This window comes from Alnus glutinosa, chromosome 3 (genome assembly GCF_958979055.1).
Source record: "Alnus glutinosa chromosome 3, dhAlnGlut1.1, whole genome shotgun sequence".
In the NCBI taxonomy this organism is placed as follows: Eukaryota; Viridiplantae; Streptophyta; class Magnoliopsida; order Fagales; family Betulaceae; genus Alnus; species Alnus glutinosa.
Genome location: NC_084888.1, coordinates 22408177 through 22432959, shown reverse-complemented (window position 1 = coordinate 22432959; position 24783 = coordinate 22408177). Strand labels below are relative to the sequence as shown.

Here is a 24783-nt window from a genome sequence, read left to right as displayed (position 1 = left end):
GAAGGGAAAAGAAAAGAAAAGGAAAATATAATGATAAAATCATACAATAGTGCAAAACTCCATGTCAAATAATGTATAGTTAAAGGAGGGATGGGCCCTGCCTGAAACTATATATCTGTTAACAATTTAGCATCATGACTCATAAATGTTGTTGCTACCGATCGTGGAACCTCCCCAGTGCTTCGCCAACTCGGATTCTATCTCCACGTTTGATGCAAAACCTGAACTCCAATGAGGAATCTCCATCTTCAACTGAGTTTGATATGGGGGCCTGGAAGACAAGCACCACTGTTGATCCCATGTTGAAAGCAGCTACCTGAAAGGACGAATATAATAATGTATCCCAATATCCACAACTGATTTTAATCTCTTAAAAGGAAAGGTTCAAGAATGCATCCACATCCTATGATCAATGTTGTATACTTTTTGGAATTCCATATTGAGGCAATGGTCAAAAGAAATTCCAGTAAATCAGAAAAATAATTGAAAATTAAGGTTTTGATGCCGCGCAGAACTAAAATTGTTTTGAGAGCGTACGATAGTAGCAGAAGTTAAAAGTTGAAGACTGAAAAGAAAAACTTAGGAACAAAAAGACCATAGTCGCCCTAAAGAAACAAACAGATAATAACTCTGAAGACTGAAATATTATTGATACTAAAAAACAGAATTGTTCCATTAAGTGTACATCCCTTATATAGACTAAAGATACACTCCTAATTTAACAAGGAAAAAGGAAAAAAACTAAACAAATCCTAATTGAAAAAGGAAAACTAAAACACATGCATAATTAGAAAAAGAAAACCTAACCCTAATGGAAAAGAAAAAAACGCAATCCTTAATGAAAATGAAAACTAAAACACATGCATAAAAAAAATAAACCAACACTAATGTTAGTCATTTCCTGCATCAGTTTCTTTGACCAAGAAAGGATAAGGTTCAGAAAAGAATAAAACAGAAGGTAGCCTCCAGCTTCATCTATGGCTGTCTACTCATCAAATAATACCCACTTTAGTTCAAAACGGATTTTTTTTTTTTATTTTTAGTTTGTCCTCTTTAAAGCAAAATTTACCAAGCATCAAATTTCAGAAAGAATCAGTACATCTCTAACCTCGTCCCCTTTCTTGAGCATCACACCAACACCTTCAGGTTCATAAATCCGTTCTTCCGGAGGCTCCGAGTGCAGTAACTTCTTTCTTGGTCGATTTGTCTGAAGTTCTGGTTCAATGAAAAGCTGGCATATGCAAGTTCACACAAACGTCAAATCAGAGGGAATAGATGAAAGTAGTTACTTTGCTACTTCACTTCAAATAAATCATGATCTTTGTTCAACAAAGATGGGCATATCAGCCATCTTGTCTCAGTGTCAAATTTCACCTACGCAGAAAGTAATCTCATCAACAATCCCATCTCATTTTCCTTAAAGGTACATTGAATGTAAATGCCCATAATTGAGCACTTTCTTGGGCTAAAAGCCTAAAATACCATGCACTACTGGCCATTGGAATGAGTTACTTGGCGGTCCGCACATTGCTAAGGTTGTTGCTTGTAGGATTAAATTCCTAGCAGTTTCTCGTTACTGATTGGTAACCCCCACTACTGTAGAAAAGGCCTTCTAATGTATTCACGTTCTAGGAGGAAAGGGAGGAGAGGGAAAGAGGGGAGGGGGGGAAGTAGATATTGTATCAACTCATCTGCAAAGAGCCACTTACCTCAATTGACCCGATATTTGTCGCACCAATTGCAGCAATTGCCATAAACCCTTCTTGCCATAGACCTTCAAGCACAACCTGGTGACATAAGAATTACAGAGAATCTCTGAAATGCACAGAGAAGAGTAAACAATAGTTCAGCCAAACATTTACAAATTAAAATTTTAATTGCCATTGAAGAATAACACAACTTCTAAACATTCATGAATAATTGGAGGCAGATGGTTGATGGCAATGACAGATGCAAAAAGAATTTTGGCAGGAACCAGCAAATACAGTAGCAATATTAAGTTACATCTACCTGAATCAGTATATCAACAGTTGATGGTCCAACTGTTCCAAATGGGGGGGAAAGGACAATATGATGGCACATATTGAGGAGAGACTTTTTGGCATCATCTGTTGAAGATGGAAACTATTCTCTCCCTGATTTCTGTCCTTGATTTTATTACGAGCTTATTTACTCAATTATTCTGAGTGTAATCTCCTAATACTTGTTTTCCATATTAAGCTTTGTATTCTCTTCTATTTAATACTTGTAATCGTATGTGAAAGATCACCATCGAATAATACTATTCTCTCTTCATCTCCTCCTTTGTTCTTCTTTTCAACTTGGTATCAGAGTGATCTGGGTTCCTTCCTTTTCCTGGATCGTGTTTTGTCTTGCCACTAATAGTGGGACTGGTGCACCGCGTCTATATGGTGGTACGACTGGATGTTCATTGGCTTCATCTAGGTTCATCTGCTTGGGCCTGACCCACCGGTGAACAGCAGAGATTTGAGGTCACCGGTGCTTGTTTCCTTGATGACTCGATCGTGAATGGTTTTTTTCTTTTTCTTTTTCTTTTTTTTATAGGTATGAGATCAATTTTATAGAAAAAGCGTAAGGCGCCCCTTAGTACACTGGCAGTATACAGGGAAAATACCTATCAAGAAATAGAAAAGCAAGTGAGAAAGTCAAAAAAAAAATATACAAAGGATGGACATAAGCCGAAGTCCAACAATACAAAGAGTGATAGAGCAAAGAAAGGATCTCATCCGAGGATCTTTCCAAGTCTTCAAAACTCCTATTATTTCTTTCCCACCATAAGCACCAAAAGATACAAATAGGCGCCATTTTCCAAACAGCAGCACTCCTTGAAATTTTACTTATTCAATGGCTTTTGGGAGTATTCCTCAAGATTTGAGGATCATTGGTATCCTCCGGTGGCGGACGTTGACTCTCCGGTAGAGGTGCGGTGAGGCTGTGTCTAGAAGAAAAACGACACGTCATTTTTATTGATGATGAAAAACGACATGTTGTTCAAATTCTCTCTATGTGCTGTCATTCAGTTCTTGCAAAAACGACTGGTCATTCAGTTCTTCACCAACAACTAATCCTAAACTGCAGGTCATTTTGTAAAAAAAAAAAAAAAGACCTGCAGATGCTGATTGCAGATTGATCAATATTTTTTGATGGTTGAATTTGAGTATTATGGTTGAGTTTAAGTATCTCCTTTTATTACTTGAGCCCAAGTGTTGTGTATTGGAGCTATTTGGTAGGATGTTTGAACTCAAGATGTTAGAAACAAGTCAGACTTCAGAAACTCACAAAAAGGGGATAGAGAGTTAGGTGACCTCCCATAGTGAGAATCCAACTCTCCACACACGAGGCTCAAGATGTCGGGAGACTTGTTGGAGATTTCGTGGCCATCCTGCAAGAGGTTGAGGGGGTCGTTCAGGAGATGGACCTAGGCCTCAAGGCCAATCATACTTATATGGAAGAAAAGAATTTTTCCATTCCTACTTCTGCTGATGCGAGTATTCTAAGCATGCAAGAGGTAGCTACATTTCGTTGACTTATGTCCCGATTGGAAACATCTGTTGGTGTTTTCAGCAAGGAAGATGTAGACTATAAGAAGTCTGAATATTAGGTTAATGATTTGTATTCTCCCTTGCTCATCTAAGTGAGCTTGTAATGATAATATAGAGATTACAACTTATCAAAAAAAAAAAAATGATAATATAGAGATTACATGATGAGGTTGTTTACAAGTTAACTCTAACTCTTAACTCTAAAACACATCTAGCTAGGACTCTGTTTATTGATACATGCACAACTATAACTCTTCTTCTTATACTTATCTTCTCATGCCTTATCACTTGGATTCTTATCATGAGGTTCACTTGGACTCTTGTTCTTGGCTTGATCATTACAAAGTGGATGAGAACTAGGAGTCATATGTACATTAATGCCCTCCCGCAAGTTCAGCGGGGGAGAACGGACGTTGAGCTTGAAATATAAGAGATGAAATCTTTTTGAGACTCTCGACTTGGTAAGCACATCTGCCAGTTGATCTGAGCTTGGAATGAAAAGAATTTCCAATGATTTGTCAGCAACTAGTTCCCGAACGAAGTGAAAATCAATTTCCACATGCTTGGTACGTGCATGGAAAATGGGATTTATTGACAGATATGTGGCACCAATGTTATCACACCAAAGCTTTGGTGGAGAAGACAGTTTAATTCCAAGGTCCCGCAGGAGAGATTGGATCCAAAGTAATTCAGTTGCAGTGTTGGTAACAGATTTGTACTCTAATAATGTGAGACTGTGGGTTGTTTTCTAAAACTCCAGGAAATGAGGTTTGAGCCAAGGAAGACACAATAGGCTCATGTAGAGTGTCATCCATCAGGACAGCCTGCCCAATCTGCATCGGAGAAGGCTTGGAAGGAGGTTGAAGGAGTTGTATGAAGTAGCAACCCGTGAGAGACTGTGTGCTTGAGGTACCATAGGATCCTCTTGACAGTTTGCCAAAGGACTTTAGTTGGTCTGTGCATGAATGGGCAAACTCGGTTTACAGCAAAAGCCAAATCTGGGCGAATGAGGGACAAGTATTAGAGTGAGCCAACTGTGCTGCGGTATAGAGATGGGTCTTCCATAGGGTCACCCATGAAAGCAGACAAAACTGAAGATGAGGACATGGGAGATGTGATTGGCTTTGCCTCCACCATGTTGGTTTTGTGTAGCAAGTCACAAATATAGGTTTGTTGGGAGAACAAGAGACCAGACTTCACAGGTAGTACTTCAACCCCAAGGAAGTAGTGGAGATTTCTCAAGTTTTTAACCGCAAAATCAACACACAGAAGCTGTTACAGTTCATCAATTGCAGTAGGAACAGAAGAAGCAATAATAATATCATTGACGTAGATGAGCAAATACATAGTCACAAATGCTGTGTGATAGATGAACAAAGGCGAGTTAGCTTTGGAGCCAGTAAAAGCAAGCTTGGGTAGTTGTCCACTGAGACAAGAGAACCAAGCACAGGGGGCCTGTTTTAGCCCATATAATGCCTTGTGCAATTTGCAAATGTGGTGAGGATGGGTTGGATGAACAATGCCCGATGGTTGAGCCATATATACATCTTCAGACAAGATACCATGAAGAAACGTATTCTAAATGTCAATTTGCTTGAGTGACCAACCTGCAAAGTATGCAATGGACAATACAATGCGTTTAGTAGTAGGTTTTAGGGCATTCACAGTGGATGGCGTAAATTTTTATCTAAAATAGCTAACAAAAACGCATTTCTGCTAGTTTAGCTAACCACTTTTAAAACTACCCTCCAACCGATTATCTAAATTTCTATCTATTTGATCAAAATAATCATTTTTAGTAATTTTTTTGTTAAAACCTTGTATCCACTCATCTCCACAAACAGAACCAGAACAAATAGCATCCTTCTTCTTCAACTAAAATTAAACAAAACCAAAACAACAACCTTCTTCTTGAACGAATACTAGAACAAATATCCCACAATTTCTATTCTTGAAGCTCAGACGAAAAACATAAATGAAAATCAAAGAAAGATGACCCAACCCAATATCAAAGAAAGATGACGAACCAGAAAGGTAAATCAATTAAATGGGTAACTAAAACTAACCCCAAGGAAGATGCGCAACATATCAAAGAAAGAAGTTGAAATAATTAAATGGGTAACTAAAACCAAAAATTAAAATCAATTAAATAGCTTCTCAGGCACTAACTCTGGTGCGAAATCGTAAATTAGACGAAATCATGGAGCTAAAGCAAACAAGGTTGACAGTTCAAGAGTAGCTTAGGAAAAGAGATGATGAATTACTTCATCTCAAAGATCTGCTTAGCAAATCCATGAGACAAAGAGATGAAGCACAAGAGAAATGTCAAAGGTTCCTCCTTGAGAAGCTCCTACTTCAATAACAAGAGCAAGAGACAGGTCCTCTTTTAGGAATTTTCAGCATTGAAGATGAACCCAAAAGAGGAATTGACTCCAACAATGGCTTGCTGGGAGAGAGAGACAGAGACTGCAGTGATTGTTGTGAGAGAGGGAGAGATTGGTGCGTTGAAGAGACTCGTTGAAAAGAAAGAGAAAAGAAAATTAAATGATGCTGGGAGAGAGAAAGACCAGTGCGTTAAACGAGAAAAGGAATAAAATAAAATAAAATAATGATACATTCATGTATAGTGTCACACCTCATCTGGCATGACACTATACATGAACGAGTTTTACATTTTGGTTTACAGAATCTGATGGAGGCGTTTTTTCAGTCTTTTTATTACTTATTCTAACCAAAAGTTAAAGATAGCGAATCCACTGGGACTGTTCTTACAACAAGACTATAAGTCTCACCATAGTCTAGGCTAGCGTGTTGATGAAATCCCTTAGCAACAAGGTGTGCTTTGTGGCGTTCGACAGAGCCACCAGCCTTTCTCTTGAGTTTAAACACCCATTTGCAGCCCACAACATTCTTGGCCATCATTGGAGGAACAAGAGACCATGTGCGATTCTTGAGTAATGCATTGAACTTAACTTGCATCGCCTTGTGCCACTCACTGATCTTGACGGCATTAGAGAAGCAAGTAGGTTCTATAAGTGCATATTCGGACAGTAAAGCCCGAGGTAAAGGATAACTGATAGTTCCATCTATGAATTGCCATAGCTTTCAAATGTTATTTTGAGATCTTGTTCGCATAGGAGGTAGTGTAGGAGGAGCCGAGTCCAGAGGTTGGATGGGAGAGACATGTGGCTCGAGGTGAAGGAGAAGTAGAAGGTGAGTGAGAGATGATGGAAGTATCAGGTAAAGATGGGAGGATAACCCGAGAGGTTTGGAGAAGCTATTGGAAGAGAGAATGAGCTATAAGGGGTTGGGTGTGGGGCAAACGAAACAAATGGTAATGTTTTTGTAAAGAAGGGAAACACAATTTCATGAAAGACCACATCACGAGAGATATACATTCGGCCTGACTCGAGATGATAACATTTGTAGCCTTTGTGATGCAAGCTATAGCCTAAGAAGACACATTGTTTGGAGCGTAAGGAAAACTTATGTGAATTATAGGGTTTGAGTTAAGGAAAGCAAGCACATTCAAAATTCTTAAGGAATTTATAGTCAGGGGAATGGGAGAAGCACTTCTCAAATGGAGAAAAAAATTTCAACAAGGGAGTGGGTAACCGATTGATTAAATAGCATGAAGTGAAACAAGCTTCATCCCAAAAGGTTTTGGGAAGATAGCTATCAGCAAGTAGAGCTAAGGACGTGTCAATGAGATGTCGATGTTTCCTTTCAAAGCACCCTTGTTGTTGATGCGTGTGGGGGCAGGAAACACGATAAACAATTCCAATGGATAGAAAGTATTTACTGAGGTTGCGAAACTCTCCACCCTAGTCAGTTTGTACACTTTTAATTTTTGAGTTGAGTAAGCGTTCAATCATGGTTTGAAATTTGATCAAGACGGACATAACATCATATTTCAATTGAATGGGAAACACCCAAGTAAACCGACTAAAGGCGTCAATAAAAGAAACATAGTAGCGATTTCCATTTATAGAAAGAGTTGGGGAAGGACCCCAAATATCTTTTTTGATAAGTGCAATTTTATTAAAAAACCAGCATAAGGCGCCCCTAGAACACACGAAGTATACAAGAGGCAACAGCCTCACCACTGACCCACAAGGAAAAACCCACAAAACAACCCAACCCTAAGCCCCTAGAACTCTCAATCCTCAAACTTATCCCACCGCCTATGTTCCTCATGAAGAGCAGAGAGGAAAGCAACAATTTTATCCTCTTGTCCCTTAGTTCTGAGCCCAATTTCAAAGCAAACCAAAGACCACTCCATAGGGGAGATAGGACGAGCTCGACTAGAACCACCCCCGCCTGAGAAAACACGATCTGCCTGAGGAAGAGAGGATGAGATCAACTCTAGAAACCCTCGCCTGAGAAAGCCCACATCTTCGTGATCTCCTTGACCCACCGCCAACTTCGACTTCCTCCCTTTACGCTTGTATTGAATCATAGGCTTGGATGTGGGTTCTGTCAAGCAAGAGAATGGAAAAGCCCTCCTTTCCGGCGATCCCATCTCAAGCTAAACTCTAAGACCCAAGGCAGACCCGACAAAACCCATTGTAGAACCCTCAGAGCCCATCGCAAAACAAGGAACAATAACCGGAGCCGGAGAAACATGTAGAGTTGCCGAAGGCATCACATTCTAAACCAGCAAGGGAGGATATGAAACTGCTTAGAGGCTGTAACCCGGCTTGGAGCCACCTGCGAGCTGCATGACCCACCCCCATAAGAAGCCAGAACTGGAACCGCTCCAGGAACTGACGGCAACGATTGCTCCGGCCAAAGAGAACACCCAAGAGAAACCGATTTTGCCGGACCTGCACCCTCTATGGTATCCAACGAAGCAGCCTCCAAGCCTCCAGCAGGAGGCTGACCCATAACAGAAGAAGACTCTGGCATCATCTCCACCAGGAGTCTCGACGGACGGGAGACTTTAGGTTTTGACATAAGACCGGCCAAGCGAAAACCTGAACATTTTCGATCCAGGCCAGACCCTGCAAACCGGCCTAGAATTTTCCTTATTGCCCGACCCAAGGCCAAGTCAAAACCGATGCCCAACTTGCTCCACGTGTGCACGTTTGAAATTTCGAATTTTGAATTCAAACGTGGTATAAGCTTCTTACCCAGTGGACGAAAGTTCCGGTCTTTGTCCAATAGATCAAGCTGAGGAGACTCTAAAGTGAAGCAATCCACCGACGATCTCGTGTCTGCCTCTGCATGCCTCACCATCGGAAGAATATCAAGAGAAACCGGCTCCACCGACGAAGCCCTTAACCTAAAACGTCAACCTCGACGGTGGGTGACACCTTCACCGGGTTGATCGATCCGACCTCACCATCTCTGCATAAGAAGGCCCCGTCCACTTTGGAGTCGTACCCAAACTTGCACCCCGAATTACTGTCGCAACCAAGGACTCCCTCCCACAGCCCATCGAATCAGAGAGAAAGGCAGAAATCTTCCTCAACTCGCTGGAAAACTTGCGCCAACCCCATCCTCCACGACCCTCAGGGATCAAAATGATCCCTCTCCGACCACCCAGCCCAAACACTGCCGCCTCTAAGAACCGGCCATCTTTGTTGCCACCTCTACGGGCAATCAAGATCTTCGACCGCCCAACCCAAACATCTGAAAAAATTAACTCAAAGGATTACAAATAATGGAATTATAAACTGAAAAATGGCAGTTGATGGCCCTTAGCCTGGGGGCAGGCAGTGCAGGGAGTGGTTGCCTTATGAGTGGAGACTGGTAGATGAAATTTAAATAAAACGTGGTTGACAATCCGAAAGGCTGGATGTCCCAAGCGTTTGTGCCAACAATGGGCGGTAGTCCTCTCACCAACGAGTGCTTGAGTTATTGATGAAGAAACAGGCGAACGAGAGAGTTGATAGAGCCATGCTTAAGCGGGCCTTGATGGATTGGAGTCCCGGTCTTGCAGTCCTTGATAACAAAATGAGAGGAATAAAATTCAAAGATAACTGAATTATCAAGAGCAAATTGACGTACTGAAAGAAGGTTTCTGCAGATTAAGGGAACATGAAGCAATTGTTTGAGCAGAAATTTGTGTTGAGAAAGGGAAAGGGATGCAGAGCCAATGTGATTAATGGGGCTAGTGTATTCCTCGGAAGACACGTTGAGATTCTGGAGCTCATTTGTGATGTGATGAGTGGCACTAGTATCAAAATACCAGTTTTCCTCAAAGGGCAGTAATGGAAACGAATAAAAAGCCTGAGGGTGGGTATGAGATGCAGACGTTGATGCTGGATCAGGTCGTTGGTTGCACCTAGGGGCAGTGTGACCGATCTTTCCACAAGCTGAAAGATAGGCTGAGAAGATGAGGCTGAATCTTGTGAGAAGTAGGAGCCACGACCACGGCTGCTGGAGGAAGAACCGCGGCCACGATAGGTGCTGCGTCTATTGAAGGAAGAACCACGGCCTCGATAGCCCCGTCCACGAGGCAGGGGAGCCCAAGCAGAAAAATGAGCTAATGGTTGTGATTGCTCATTGGTTGAGAGATGATGTTCAATACGCATCTCATGGGCAAGAAGGTGTCCATACAATTCATCTATGGATAATGGATCCAAACGAGTGGTTACGGAAGTAACAAAACGATCATACTCTGATTCGAGGCCAGCAAGGAGGTATGAAATGCTTTCAAAATCGTTCAATTGCTGTCCGACAGCAGCCAAGTTATCACTCATGGCCTTGATAGTCTGAAAATATTTAGTGATGGAGGAGTTACCTTTCTTGAACGTGGCAAGTTGGTAATGAATCTGCATTACACGAGATCTTGCTTGGAAGGCAAACATGGTTACCAATGTTGTCCAAAGATCACGGGCAGTAGCACATCCTACGACATGAACGATGAGGAGCTTTGTGAGCGTGGATATCAGCACGCTGAGGATCATATGCTGAGGATCATATGATCCCGTTGACACCAAGAAAGAAATTCTGGATTGGCCATAGTGACAGGAGCACCAGCATCGGTGCTAGTATTGGGGATGGTCTGGGTTGGAGGTCGAGAGATGCCATCTAGGAAACCATATGCTCTTGGCCTCTAATGTAAGCCAACATTTGAGTTCTCCAAGTCATGAAGTTCTCGTTAGAGAGCTTGATATTCAAGGAGTGGTTCATATTGGGGATGGTGAAGATCACAGAGGAAGGATTCATGGAGTGGGGTGGGGAGGCAGTGGAGGATGTTGTGGAACCAGATTGAGACATAGTGAGGGAGCCAAAAGAAAAAAAAGACGTTAGTCTATAGTGGGCTCTGCCGCTCTGATACGATATAAGAACTCTGAATATTAGGTTAATGATCAATATTCTCCCTTGCTCATCTAAGTGAGCTTGTATGTATATATATATATATATATATATAGATTACATGATGAGGTTATTTACAAGTTAACTCTAACTCTGATACACATCTAGTTAGGACTCTATTTATTGATAAATGTACAACCATAATTCTTCTTCTTATACTTATCTTCCCATGCCTTATCACTTGGATTCTTATCATGAGATTCACTTGGACTCTTATTCTTGACTTGATCATTACGAAGTGGATGAGAACTAGGAGTCATATGTGCGTTAATATAGACACACTTAATCGGCTTATGTCTCGAATGGAAACATTTGTTACTGCATCCTCAGTGAATTGACCACCACTCTCTAAATGCATCTACTACATCTGATGATTCTTGGATCATTGACTCCAGGGCCTCCTATCACATGACTAGTATATCTTCCTTACACTCTTCTTATAATCTTTGTTCAAGCAGGGAAAAGGTTAGAATTGCCAATGGCTCCCTATCATTAGTGTCTGGTAAAGGCTCCATTTTTGTCTCATCTTCTATGTCATTGTCATCTGTTCTTCATATACCTAATTTTGCAGCCAATTTATTGTCCATTGCTTGTATTACCCGTAAGTTAAATTGTGGAGTAATATTCTATTCTGATTATTGCTTTTTCCAGGACCTAGTTACGGGGAGGATAATCAGCAGTAGTAGCTTGAGAGATGGTCTGTACAATCTAGATGCTCATCCACACAAGCTTATCACTTTGTTCGGATAGATGATTCTGCAGCAAGAATTTGGCTTTAGCGTCAGCGGTTAGGGCATCCTCCTTTTCTTTTATTGCAACAAATGTTTCCTTCCTTATTTTTGCATAATCATGTTTCTAAGTTTCAATTTGAAACTTGTAAACTTGCCAAACATCATCGAGTGTCATTCTCCCCTAGTATAACAAAAAGCAATGCGCATTTTGTTCTGGTTCACATTGATGTTTGGGGTCCTTCACGAGTGGTCTCTTTATTTGGTAAGCAGTTGTTTGTCTCTTTTATTGATGATTTTTCTCGAACCACGCGGGTCTATTTGTTAAAAGATAAAAGTGAGGTGTCCTCTATTTTTCAGATATTTCACCACATGATTCAAACCCAATTTAATGCATCTATCAAAGTTGTCCGTTCCGATAATGGGGGCGATTATATGTCTAGTAGTTTAAGTACTTTTTTTTGTGACCATGGTATTATCCATCAAACCACTTGTGTTGATACTCCCCAACAGAATGGCATTGATGAGCAGAAAAAATCGACATTTGCTTAAGGTAACTTGATCTTTAATGCTTGATATGCATGTTCCTAAATCTTATTGGGGTGATGCACTACTCACTGCTACATATCTCATCAATAGGATGCCCTTACGTGTCTTAGATTTCAAAACACCTCTGGAAGTATTGTCTCCACCTTTATCTACTTCCAAAGATTTCTCTCCATAGGTGTTTGGTTGTGTTCGTTTTCTTCACATTCATGGTCCGACTCAGGGTAAATTAGATCCCCAGGCTCTCAAATATATTTTCGTGGGTTATTTCCCTACTCAGAAGGGGTATAAATGTTATCATCCCCCCCACTCGGAAGCATTTTGTCTCAATGGATGTTACCTTCTTTGAGTCACAACTATATTTTCCATCTGCCCAAACTCCTCTTCAAGGGGAGAGTCCGAGTGAAGAGAAGCTTATGGGTAGCCCTTTACCTATCCCTGCCCCTACTTATGAGTTGTATGAGCCACCATTACCAGTGGCAGAGCTCAGAGTTTACTCCAGACGCTAAAAAAGTAAGACTATTTTTTATGCTGCTTGCCTAACATTTGACCCTGACTCAAGTAATAGTAACCCTACCTCTGATTTAAATTCAATACATGTTGATAATATGAATATGCCTATTGCTCAACGCAAAGGGGTCAAATCTTACACTCAATACCCTTTATCTAACTTTGTATCCTATAATCACCTTTCACATTCATTGTCTTTTGCGTTTATCCCTCAAAATGTACAGGAGGCAATCAGTGATCCAAAGTGGAGGGAAGCAATGCATGAAGAGATGAGAGAGCTCTACACAAAATTAACACATGGGAGCTAGTTAAGTTGCCTAGTGGAAAAAAGACAATTGGATGCAAATGGGTATTTAGATTGAAGCATAAAGCCGATGGGTCAGTGGAAAGATATAAAGCCAAATTAGTTGCTAAAGGCTTTACTCAGACATATGGGATAGACTACGAGGAGACCTTTGCTCTGGTAGCAAAGATGAATTCTATTCGAGTACTTCTTTCTTTGGCAGAGAATTTAGATTGGCCACTTCAGCAGCTTGATGTGAAAAATGCATTTTTTTCATGGAGATTTAGAGGAAGAGGTCTACATGGAACTTTCTCTTGGTCCCCAATTCCTCTCAACCAAAGGTAAAGTGTGTAAATTGAAGAAGGCCCTATATGGGCTGAAACAGTCTCCGAGGGCTTGGTTTGAGAGATTCTCCCAAGCTATGAAAAGATTTGGCTATACCCAAAGTCATGCAGATCATACACTATTCATCAAACATTCTATACAGGGAAAGTTAACTGCCTTAACTGTTTATGTAGGTGATATTGTGTTGACTGGTAATGATAATGAGGAAATATAGAAGTTGAAAAAAATATTTGGCTAGTGAATTTGAGATAAAAGACTTTGGGCAATTTGAAATATTCTCTGATTATTGAAGTAGCAAGATCGAGACATGGTATCTTCCTCTCCCAGCAGAAATATGTTCTTGACCTACTCAAAGAAACGGGGATGCTCGGATGTAAAGCCACTAATAATCCAGTGGAGGTGAATATTAAATTGGGAGAAACTAGTGAGAGTCTTCTAGTGGACATAGGCAGATATTAGCGATTGGTTGGCCGATTGATTTATCTATCTCACATTCACCCAGACATTGCATATGTTGTTAATGTAGTAAGTCAATTTATACATTATCCATGAGAGCTTCACATGGAAGCAATTTACCGAATCCTTTACTACTTAAAATCCTCACCAGGTAAGGGACTGTTGTTTTCTCAACATGATCATTTGAAAATAGAAGCCTATACAGGTGTAGATTGGGCTGGCTTGATTACAGATCGGTGGTCCACGTCAGGATATTGTACATTTATGGAAGGTAATTTGATTACATGGCATAGCAAGAAACAATCTGTGGTTGCTAGATCAGGCGCAGAAGCAGAATTCAGAGCCATGACTCATGGAGTGTGTGAAATATTATGGTTGAAGATACTCTTGAAAGAACTTGGGTTTGATTCCAAGGATCCTATGAGATTGCATTGTGACAATCAAGCTGCAATTAGTATTGATCACAATCCAGTTCAACATGATCGAACCAAGCACTTTATTAAAGAAAAACTCCGAAAAGGTATCATCTATACACCATATGTGAAGACAGGAGAACAACTTGCAGATATTTTGACAAATGGAGTATCTAGTATTGTTCTTCATTCAGCCTTATGCAAACTGTGCATGCAAGACATCTATGCTTAAGCTTGAGGGGGAGTGTCAAATGGAAACTATTCTCTCCCTGATTTCCCTCCTTGATTTTATTACAATCTTATTTACTCTTTTATTCAGATATTAAGCTTTGTATTCTCTTCTATTGGATCACATGTAATCGAATGAGAAAAATCACCATCGAATAGTACTATTTTCTCTTCATCTCCTCCTTTGTTCTTCTTTTCAACTTCATCATGTCCATTTTAGATATAATTTTAGGTCCCATCCCCCTTTTTGTAGATATTTAAATTATTGACAATAACTTTATGTGTACCCATCATCCATTATTGTACAAGGAAGAAAGCAATAATAACAAACAACAATTTTGAACTTTGGGGAATGTTCAATATAAAATGACAAATCAGATTTACCCTTTCGTTCCCAACATAAAGATTTTGGATTGTTCTTGTAGCACGCTCGTTTACAGGAAATAGGCAACCTGGAAAGAAAATTATCATAGTACACAATAACAATGGAAAGAAATCAGATTAGCCCTATATTAATAGAATAGGAACTAATTTGACTAAAAACATCAAGTGAAATATAGATCAATAATAAAATACTCTTAAGTATTCTGACTGTTGGCTGAGGTTGACTCTGAATCATGATGTGCAATTTGAATTATGATGTGCAAATAATTACAGACACAAGCAGTCAGTTTTCTACAGCATTTGCACATACTCACTAGATAACAATAATGCACAAAATGGTAATATTTATCCATGTTCATCCCATTGAAAGATCTTTGTTGGCAGGGAGCACTGCAGATAGAGGGGGATGAAGAGACTCATGACAATGGATCACTAAAAGACATGAATTACACTCTCTTAGAGACCAACTCACAGAGACTTAATTGTGATTTTTATCTCCAGAAGAGATTTTCTGAAGACAAGCACACCACCTCAGCGTTTTGCCCATGTTTTTTGCTTCATACTTCCATTTTTTTTTTTTGCTATTTTTTTAACACAATTGTGGTAGATTTCTCTTCTTACAAAATTAAAATAATAATAATAATAACTTCCAATATGAAATTATTGACAAACAAACAAATCAAAAAGGAAGCTGAGCAACCTAAAAATATTAGTTATAAAGAACATTTTAATTAACAGAATAGAGCCATATAACACAACTTAGAAACAACTACATAAAGAGAACCATCTTTCCATGTACTCTAATGTATAAGTTCCCTCAATTAAATAATTACCTGAAAAATGCCGGCGGACAAGGATGCTCCAATCAACTGGAGAGTGTATGCGATGATAGTCTCCGGGCTTCAAGTAAATTACACAGTAAAAAAGGCCTTTCATTGGACTGCAAGGTTTTAACAAATAAATTAACTTGCATATCATTTCATTTTGTGGCAGAAAATAAACATGGTTGCATATCGGCATAAAGACCAATATAAATCAATTATCAAAAGTAAAGACAAAATCATGAGCTAAGTAAACTTGATGGCAAAAACAGAGACTTCTGTACAAATATGCAGGCAATGCTGTGTTAGATCCCATTTTAAGCCAACCTTAATTTCTTAAACTGGGGAATGAGACGATTTCATGGAACCAAGTACCACTCACATTGAATTCATCATATATGACAGATTTAAAGTCTGGTAAGACAAATTGAATAAAGCTTGACATTTTCATTGCAAAGATTCAGAATGTGGACTCAATCCATAATTACTCGATGTCGTGAGATCCTAAATAAAACAAGCAATATCAAATTTACCATAAAATTTACATAAAAGTGAATGACATGCAGATTAAGGTTTGCCGCAACAGTATATTCTATTTGGAGAGAGAGAAATGCAAGAACCTACCATGACAAAACGCTACTTTTTGTGTTAAAGTTAGAATCAATACCCTCCAAGGCCTTGAATCATCATCTCAGGAAAACAGATGAGTTCAAGATCACGGGGGATTTCAGAGGAGGCATTTTGATAGAGTTATTGTACTTTTGTTTCCTTGGTATTGTGGTAAAGAAGATATTCCCTCAGGAGTGAGGTCAATTTTTCTGGGATACGCCCCCTATGATTTTGTACAGTTCTTCTATTTCAATATAAAACTTACCTTATCACACAAAAGAAATAAAATAAACAAATAAAGAATGACATGCATAAAGTGCCTTCAACCTTACGGGAAAAATACCTTTTTTTAATACCAAGAAAGTATCGAAGTGGAGACTGGAGCCTCTTGATGCTGCTCCGTATAATACCTTTTTTAAAAGGTAATTTGTTTGCATGGTAGGACGATCTAGTGTAGAACAGAGTACAAGGAAATGACTCCAACATCTAGTGAGTTAACATGGTTGCAACATTTCATTTAAGAAATTAGTTTTCCCGCTCCAACTCTTGTTTAGGTATTTTGTGATAATCAAGCCACCCTTTAGATAGTTTCTAATCTAGGTTTCCATGAAATGACTAAACATACTGAGATTGATTGTCATTTCATTCGAAATAAAATACCAAGTAGAGATATGTCTACACCATTTGTGAAGTCTAAAGATCAACTGGCAATATGGTTATAAAATCTTTGAATTGTAATAGATTGAAGGTTATTTGTTCCAAGATAGACTTATATGATATACATGCTCCAGCTTGTAGAGGGGTGTTAGATGTCACTATTGCAATAAGCTTAGTAGATGGGGATATATAAGTCTTCTTTGTGTGTGTGTAAGGAGTTGAATTATGTATGACAATCCTATTCTTAATCACTTCCTCCACATTTCTCTCTCCCCGTCTACAAAATGTGGCTCTATTAGACACATAAGTGATGCATTATAAGTGACATGTTCAAACAGTAATCTAGGAAAAAATCCAAAAGATAAATCAATCTATGCTTGTTAGTGATCAACCATGTACTTAAGATCATGAACATCCATATCTGTACAATGTTAATGATGGATAGCAAACAATTATTAGATGTGAATATCTTTTTTTTTTTTTTGATAAATTATTAGATGTGAATATCTTATTACCATGCTGACGTAGGATTCCAAGCTTTAGGAGACACCAATGAAAATCTCCACCATGACTTCTTGTTCTTCCTTTTAGAATTACTTTCCAGTTCACTACACTCTTCTTGCATGTCCTCTTCGACTATCATGGGAAGGAAAGAGCTTGTACCAAGAAGAGAAGAAACAGAATAGGAGAACCCTTTGACTTGCTCAATCATAGCCCCTGCTCCTTTCAACTCCCCAAATCTTAAAACGGTACCATCCACAGGACTAACCTATGATCAAATAGAACACAGTCATACAGGTTACGGTACAGTTAGCAACAATTTAGAGTTAAACAAATTGGACATAAGGATGTCCAAGAAGTCGGTTACCAGTTACCAGACATCGTGGATCACAGTCAATAGGCCTCGAGCCTTCTTTCAAGGTGCGGACAAAGAAGTGCCGCAAAGAAGCATATTCGTCCAGGGGCAGAGCTGCTTCTTCTAAATCTATAAAGCAAAGAAGATCATAATTCTAATGTCATCTTTAGCAATTAGTGCATAGATTCTACTAACTCTCTCAAAATAAGAAGGGGCTACATTAAACATTATTACCTTCAAGTTATGCTAATATTTCAATGATTCTCTGAAGTTTCAATTAGAGCAGTAAAGTTCTCAAAAGTTCCCTGATGTTCCAGTAATTTAGTCCATAACAATCTCTAGCCGAATTGGATGCGATTTCATCACTTATTTTCAATTGAGATAATTCACTAATTTCCCACACAAAATATACCAGTCACATTATCATTTCGGTAGACTTTCTCCAATATTTATCCCTTATGTGATAAAGAGACTTGACAAGTTGAGAGGAAGAAAAGAAGAGGGAGGCAATGGTAGGCAATGGTAGAATTTTTTCCACCAGTGAGACCAAAGACGTTTATCCTAGTCTTTCAACATTGAAACTAAAGTTAGATGAAAAAAATTCTTTAAATGTCAAATTGCGAATTTGAGATCTTCATTCCTCTGAGTACCAAAATTAAAGTATTTATTGTAGTTCTTTACTTCGAAGAGAGATGAAAAATTGGTGATGAAGATTTTTGTTTTGAAAGAATGAGGAATTTAAATAAATCTCCATTACAGCCTTAGATTGTGATCCACATCAGACACCAGTTAGAACTCCAATTTTTCTTCATGCGGTGATAAACAGGGCCTTTTCCCTAGAAGACACTAACAAATATCTAAAGAAAGGAAATCTATCTGCTTCATTAAAAACTGTTATTAGCGATAGGATTAGATTAAAACACTAAAGGAATTTGGAGAAGCAAATTGCTCAAATCTAAACATTCAAGGACTTAATTGAAATTCTAGTTGAAACTTGGAGGTACTAAGCAATATCAACCCCCAACTACAGTAACAAGAAAGCAATAATTCATTGCCTTGACAAGGAAAATATACTTTTAAAAAAAAAAGTCATACTTGAATGGAATGCCCGAGCCCATGCCCTGTATGCGTAAGGGCGCAGCCAGATAGGAAGTTCCTAAGAACATTTTCTTCCACTCAGTAAATTCACATCAAAATAACATAGTATCATAAAAGGATCACACAAGTATGTGAGAAATGTGAGCTAAAATTTATAACAATCGAATTTCATACTAAAGGAAAAAAATCTCTCCTTTTTTTTCTTGATAAGTAAAGGGATGAAATTTAAAAAATAAATAAATAAATCTCTATTTGAAGCTACATAAAGTTTAAAAGCCTTCCTTCAATGGAACAAATCCTATATAATTCCCCAGAGCAATCTTAGCCTAATTTTTGAAACCTATTCATGAAACATCAATTAATTTTATTTATTATCAGCATGACTAAGTCTATCAGCTTATTTTACAAAATAAAAATAAATAAAAATAAAAAGTCTGTCAGCTTATAAAATGGGAAGATTACTCACCAGGCCTGTCAAGAAACCCCAATATCTAGAGATAGAGCGCATGGGTAGCAATCTCAGAAATGTTGCCTAAGGATGGCAGGGTGAAAAAAATTTATGTCAAAGTTGAACAAGATGACTACAACATCTGTGTAGTTGAAAAATATTAGCCATAAAATAACTGAAAGCATCACAAAACGAAAATACTTGGGTGGGGTTAATAGAGATATTACTTTTACATCAGGTTGGAACTCGAATTCAATTCCTTTTTCTCGTGCCTCTTCAATCTGTCATCAAGGGGAACGTGAGATCAAACAAATGAATAACCACCTAAACAAATGATAGTAGGACAAATCTAATACAAAACACACAAATGCATTAGTTTCATGCAGTTATATAGTACTTGGCATGTGCTTGGTGCGTCTATGTCTTACTTATCAAACAAAATATTTGTCCACCTTCAGAATTAAATTCTCTGCAGGCACACATGTGTTCATATGTCTAGTGCCCAATGCCCATGTCAATGTAACTTAGCATTTAGCTTAAATTCTGTTAGATTGCTTCTAAGAAAGAGGTAGAGGAAACAACATTAAAACAAGATAACTAATCAGTTGTGATTCCAAAATTAGGGTTCTTTGTCCTTTTGCTGACCAACCAGGACAAAATGAAACCTAAATGTTAATAAGTAGTCTATTTGCTTCCACTATAGTGGAAAATAGTATATTCAATACAAATCAAAATTAATAACCCATTCTAAAACTTTTAGAAGTACACCACACCCAACAGTGACCTACAACACCAAGGAGAATGGCCTCGATGGAAACAAAACCCACTGAAAAGAGGGAGGGAACCACCCCACGCCAAACGGATATGAAAAAGTAGGCCCAACACCACCAGACAAGGGCTGGGCAACCGAAACCCCTCCCCGACCTAGCACCATTGAGTACTAGTCCACGGCCCCGACAGGGGGCTGAGAAGGAACACCCAAAGACTGTGCTAACGGAACATGAAGAAGCTTCTCAAACACAATAGTAAGTTGAACATATGTATTTTTGTATGTATTTTGAGTTATACATAATTTTTGGACATGGATTACCATAGAAAGCATGATTTTGTATAAGAACTTGAAGTTTTTTTTTTTTTTTTTTTTGATAAGTAATTATAAGAACTTGAAGATTTAGTCGAATCAAGTGCTTAACAATATATTTTTTAATATTTTATTTTAGAGTTATAACCAACCCCCTTCATAAAAAGCATGGCTTCATCCATACCTCCAACCCTCCTCCCCCCAAAAACCAAAGATAAATTCCTTACTCTGTCTGTGTCCTCACCCTAAAACTTATACAACAAACTGAACATAGGGCCCAATCTACAGAATTAATGAGCACTTACTCTGACATCGTTAGAAGGGAACTAAGATTTAAAGATAATAACTACCCCACTTTGCACCATGTTTCTAGAGCTTTCATTGAATGATATGTTCCATTTATTGAACAGAATCAGTCAGGAGTGATGCTTTTGCTCAAACAGTTGTAATCATTTTTATATCATACGCAATTCTATCAGTCTTGTCCATAATGAGCACATAAATGCGGCTACTAGCATTCATTAAACCCAAAAAATGCAGTTCAACCTTCCTAGATACACTAAGCATTATGAGTTTGGAATGAGCATATAACCAATAACCTTCTTATCATCATAAAGCCGACGCGCATGGAGAAAACCAAGCATTAGTAAGGTAGCAACGGTTGCACCAGGCACCAGAAAAGAATCACCTGCATACACCCCCAATTATAAGCTTCACATGCTTCTCAGAAAACAACTAAGCAGCTAATATCACATTCACTAATTTCCATATTGTTCGTGCAAATTTTTACCTGAATTAAACTGAGTTTTCTAGGATTTTACTCATTAAATGCAAAATGAGTAAATTTTTATGCATTCACAATGGTTTACGTAAATTTTTATGCAAAATGACTAACCAAAACCCACTTTTGCTAACTTAGCTAACCACCTTTCAAGACCTTACTCCACAAGCTTATCTAAACTCCTCTATTTTATTACAATAATAAATTTTAGAATACTTTATTCATTTTAATTAAAACCTATCTCTACCAAAAAAAAAAAAAAACCAAATAAAACTCTTATCTCTAGTAGTATAATCACTGCCCTATTCTCCATCATCACCAAAACAGTATCACTGAAAAACCATCACAAGAAACCAAATAACGATCATGCATCACAAGATTGAAGAAGCAGGGGTCATCTTTTAGGATCGAAGAAGTTATGAGCCAAATATCACTCAAAACTGAAAAACTCCGCAAAACAAGTTATATTTTGCTTGATAAAATAAACCAACAGTACATTGGCTTTATATACAAGAGATGAACCCCTCATTTTTCCTTTACAGTACATTGTACTTTTTTTTTTTTACTGTCCTCTTTTTCAAACCTTTTTTTTTTTTTCATACGGACATTTTTCTTCTAACGATCATATTTTAGCATGTCATTTCATTAAAATAGTCATTTTTCTAACGCAATAATTTTTTTAACAGTCATTTTTCTAACTACCATTAAAGATCACTACTATTATGTACCCTACTATAGAAAGAATTGCAATCCTTGAACTGTTTTACTATAATGACGAAGTTCAATTCAAACTAATATCATCAATGAAATTGGAAAAGGCTATAAACGCCTATACAAATATTTTTTTTTTTTTTTGTGAAGAAGTAAAAATAACTACTAATTAATTATAATCACAAGCTATTTGTGAAAAAAGAAAAAAAGAAAAAAAAGATGCATTTGTCACAAATCCAAGACAAGTCTATTTTGCATTTTTAGCAGATATGGGATGGAAGGCTTTTTTATAAGTTTGCTTAGCTATTCTAGCTAAAAGTGAGAGATGCATAATCTATTGGGAATGCTCTTAGGCATCTCTTGTCATTTTGACATATATAATACATTGTACTGCATCTGATAGCAAAATATACCATCATTTTCTTAATAAAAATGAAAAGAGAGTAGCTTTTGAGTACGAAGCACTACCATAGAAAATTAACAGCAAAGAATGTAAAACTACAAAATTCCTATTTCAGTTGTTCTCCTTCGATTTTCTCAGCAACCAAACAAACAAACAGGTACATTTAGGTTTCTGAAATTCCAAATAAACAACATAAGCTCGCAATAGGAGAAGTGACTGACCTTGCGAACTGCCACTTCTGCCATTGTTAGAAGCTCGCGGTTGAGTGGTTGTTCGGAACTTTTGAAAGAACGAATTGAAGCAGCGACGCTGGCTATGGAGGTAACCGTGGCGAGTATGGTAAGGGAATAATGGGAGCCTGTGCGAAGCCCTGAATTTCATGTTTGAAAAACAATGGTGTCCCGCTTTCAGGGTTTTATAATTTAACACTGTTGAAGTCAGTAATTGCACCTACTCAGGAAAGTGGAAACCTAGGAGTAGGAATTTCACTTAGCAGAAGAACTATTCTCAAAGAAAAGTGACCACAGAAGGAGTTGATCTATTACAAGAGTGGTTAATCTTTTTGCTTTTCTTGCGGGTTCGTTGTCTGGGGTGGTTTTCGGCGTGAGTCAGTCGTCGTTCCGCTCGCCGGCGTCGATGTAAGAGACGCGTGGAGGTTGCACGAGGCTGTGTTCTGTGGGAGTGGTTTATGGAACAACGGTTCTTTGTAGAGGCGAAAACCTTCGTATCGGTAGTATTCTCTGGGGATGTTTATTGCCTAGGTGCGTTTAGGATTTTTATAAAGAGAAGTGCGATTTAAAAATAATTATTTTAAATTGTGTCATTTTTTAAAAAATGTAATTAAGCATTTGCTAAAATTACATTTTGACCTTTAAAATTTCAGGTTAGTCTTTAAAATTTTGTGTTTTCAAAAAAGCATTTAATTGTCCGTGATTTGAAAAAACAGTTTTTTGCATTTTTAAATCGCAATTTTTTAAAAACACAATTACCAAACTAAAGACATAAAAGAAATAAATAATTTTTATTTATTTTGTAATCTTTTCTTTTTTAGGATTAGGTTTACTATTGCTAGTAGGATTATGTTTTTACTATTACTATCAGGATTATGTTTACTTTCTCTACAATTATTTATCTTCTATAAATAGGCTTTGCTTATTATGTAAAACTCAAAAAAAAAAAAAAAAAAAAGCTTAATTTAGTTAATGCAACTTTAGACATAGATATCTGTTTTCATTATGACAAAATAAATAATAATAATAATAATAATAAAATTATGAGTTAATAATCATTGTGAATGGTTCTCTTAATAGAGAATATAAGTCAGAGAAAAGCTAATGTTTTTGAAAGAATCTGCAGTTGATGTGGCCGTACTCCACTTATCTTTTTTTTGTCCCAAACGCTTAGCATTTGGTGTTTGGTTTCCTTTGCTTTTTTAACCACATAAAAGCAGGAAAGTGGCTTAACAAGTGACCACTTTGATTATAATATACACTTTTGTCGTTTAATTAAACAAGAAAGAAAGGAAAGGAAGGCTCCTAGGAGAGCCGAATTTCAAGAGCTCCAGCAGATCCAACAAACGATGCAACAAGAGATGTGATGAGATGCGCCATATGCGGGAGATGATGGAGCGCATGCACATAGGTCCTAATCGTAATCACAGGGACAATAATGCCCATGATGTTCAAGGATCTCAATCATACCTTAGTCTTCTGCTGGAATCTGCATTCCTCTTTTAGTCTGGTTTGAGGATGCAGTTTTGTCTGGTGCGGGATGCTCTGTATGGTGGTATTCTGGTGGGCAGGATCGTCTTCTACTATTTCTGCTTTATCCGTTGCAGGAAATCAGTTGCAGCTTTATCCGTTGTTAAGTTTTCTTCAGTCAAATTGGAGGTGCGGGTTAGAGTTGAGTACAGAGTTTCTTGTTAATAGATGGGGTTGGAGTTTTGATGTTCTTGTAGTTGTTTGATTGTAAAGACAGCAGGTTGAAGCAAGCAATAGAAGAAGCTGAGAGGGTAGCGGTACTTTTCGCTTTCTTGCTTGTCTTGTGTTCTGTTGGGCTACTGTTGGATGTAGCAGTCTGTTGGGTTGTTTTGTTTGTATTCTCTCTTTGAGAATTTGTTCCAGTTTTCACTGGAGGGCTTGTAATCGTTTTGAGTTTGGTTTATAAAGATTTAATTCATCCAAAAAAAATAAAATAAATAATGCCCATGATGACGATGGGATCCGAGTGAGGCCTATTCCTCACCAACGACCTGCACCCATAAACCGACCACTGGTCTATGAGGATTTTAGTGACGATGAAGACTTCGTTGAAGGAGTGTTCAGACAAAACATTGGAGTAGATCGACGGGGTGAAGGACATAAGGGCACCGGTCGTGGCGGCGCAGGCTTCAGAAGTTATGAGTGCGATCGAGTTAGCCATATGGGGAATGTCTATGAAGGCGCTGGCTACCAAGATGCTTATGGAGAACAACCCGAACGTTAGGATCACAGTAGGAAGGAATCCCACAAATACCGAATAAAGATTGATCTTCCAT

At 38.2% G+C, this 24783-nt stretch overlaps 1 protein-coding gene across 4 annotated transcripts; it reads right to left on the bottom strand.

The window, feature by feature from the left end:
* LOC133864474 (phosphatidylserine decarboxylase proenzyme 1, mitochondrial) lies at positions 1-22983 on the bottom strand. Of its 4 annotated transcripts, none has more exons than XM_062300816.1 (12): positions 22469-22983; positions 20952-21040; positions 19499-19552; positions 19290-19355; positions 18821-18881; positions 17745-17854; positions 17385-17638; positions 15616-15722; positions 14783-14850; positions 1710-1787; positions 1100-1231; positions 1-316 (listed from the first exon to the last, which is right to left on the bottom strand). In XM_062300816.1, exons 1-12 carry the CDS (start codon positions 22626-22628, stop codon positions 155-157), a joined length of 1341 nt encoding a protein of 446 aa, XP_062156800.1. In that variant the 5' UTR covers positions 22629-22983; the 3' UTR covers positions 1-154. The 4 variants fall into 4 exon arrangements, 3 of the variants coding, with proteins under 3 accessions (XP_062156800.1, XP_062156801.1, XP_062156802.1); XM_062300817.1 differs by having other exon boundaries at positions 1109-1231; XR_009899515.1 differs by lacking the exons at positions 1-316; positions 1100-1231 and adding an exon at positions 2011-2635 and having other exon boundaries at positions 1742-1815.
* Between the last annotated feature and the right edge of the window lie 1800 nt (positions 22984-24783).

What these genes read in the sequence shown, in the direction of transcription:
- LOC133864474 (XM_062300816.1), bottom strand. Translation starts at nt 22,628, where the DNA reads ATGAAATTCAGGGCTTCGCACAGGCTCCCATTATTCCCTTACCATACT. An exon ending in GGGGTTTCTTGACAGGCCTG is followed by an intron (nt 18,882 to 19,289) that starts GTGAGTAATCTT and finishes AAATGTTCTTAG; the next exon opens with GAACTTCCTATCTGGCTGCG. An exon ending in TGGAATCCTACGTCAGCATG is followed by an intron (nt 15,723 to 17,384) that starts GTAATAAGATAT and finishes AAAACCTTGCAG; the next exon opens with TCCAATGAAAGGCCTTTTTT.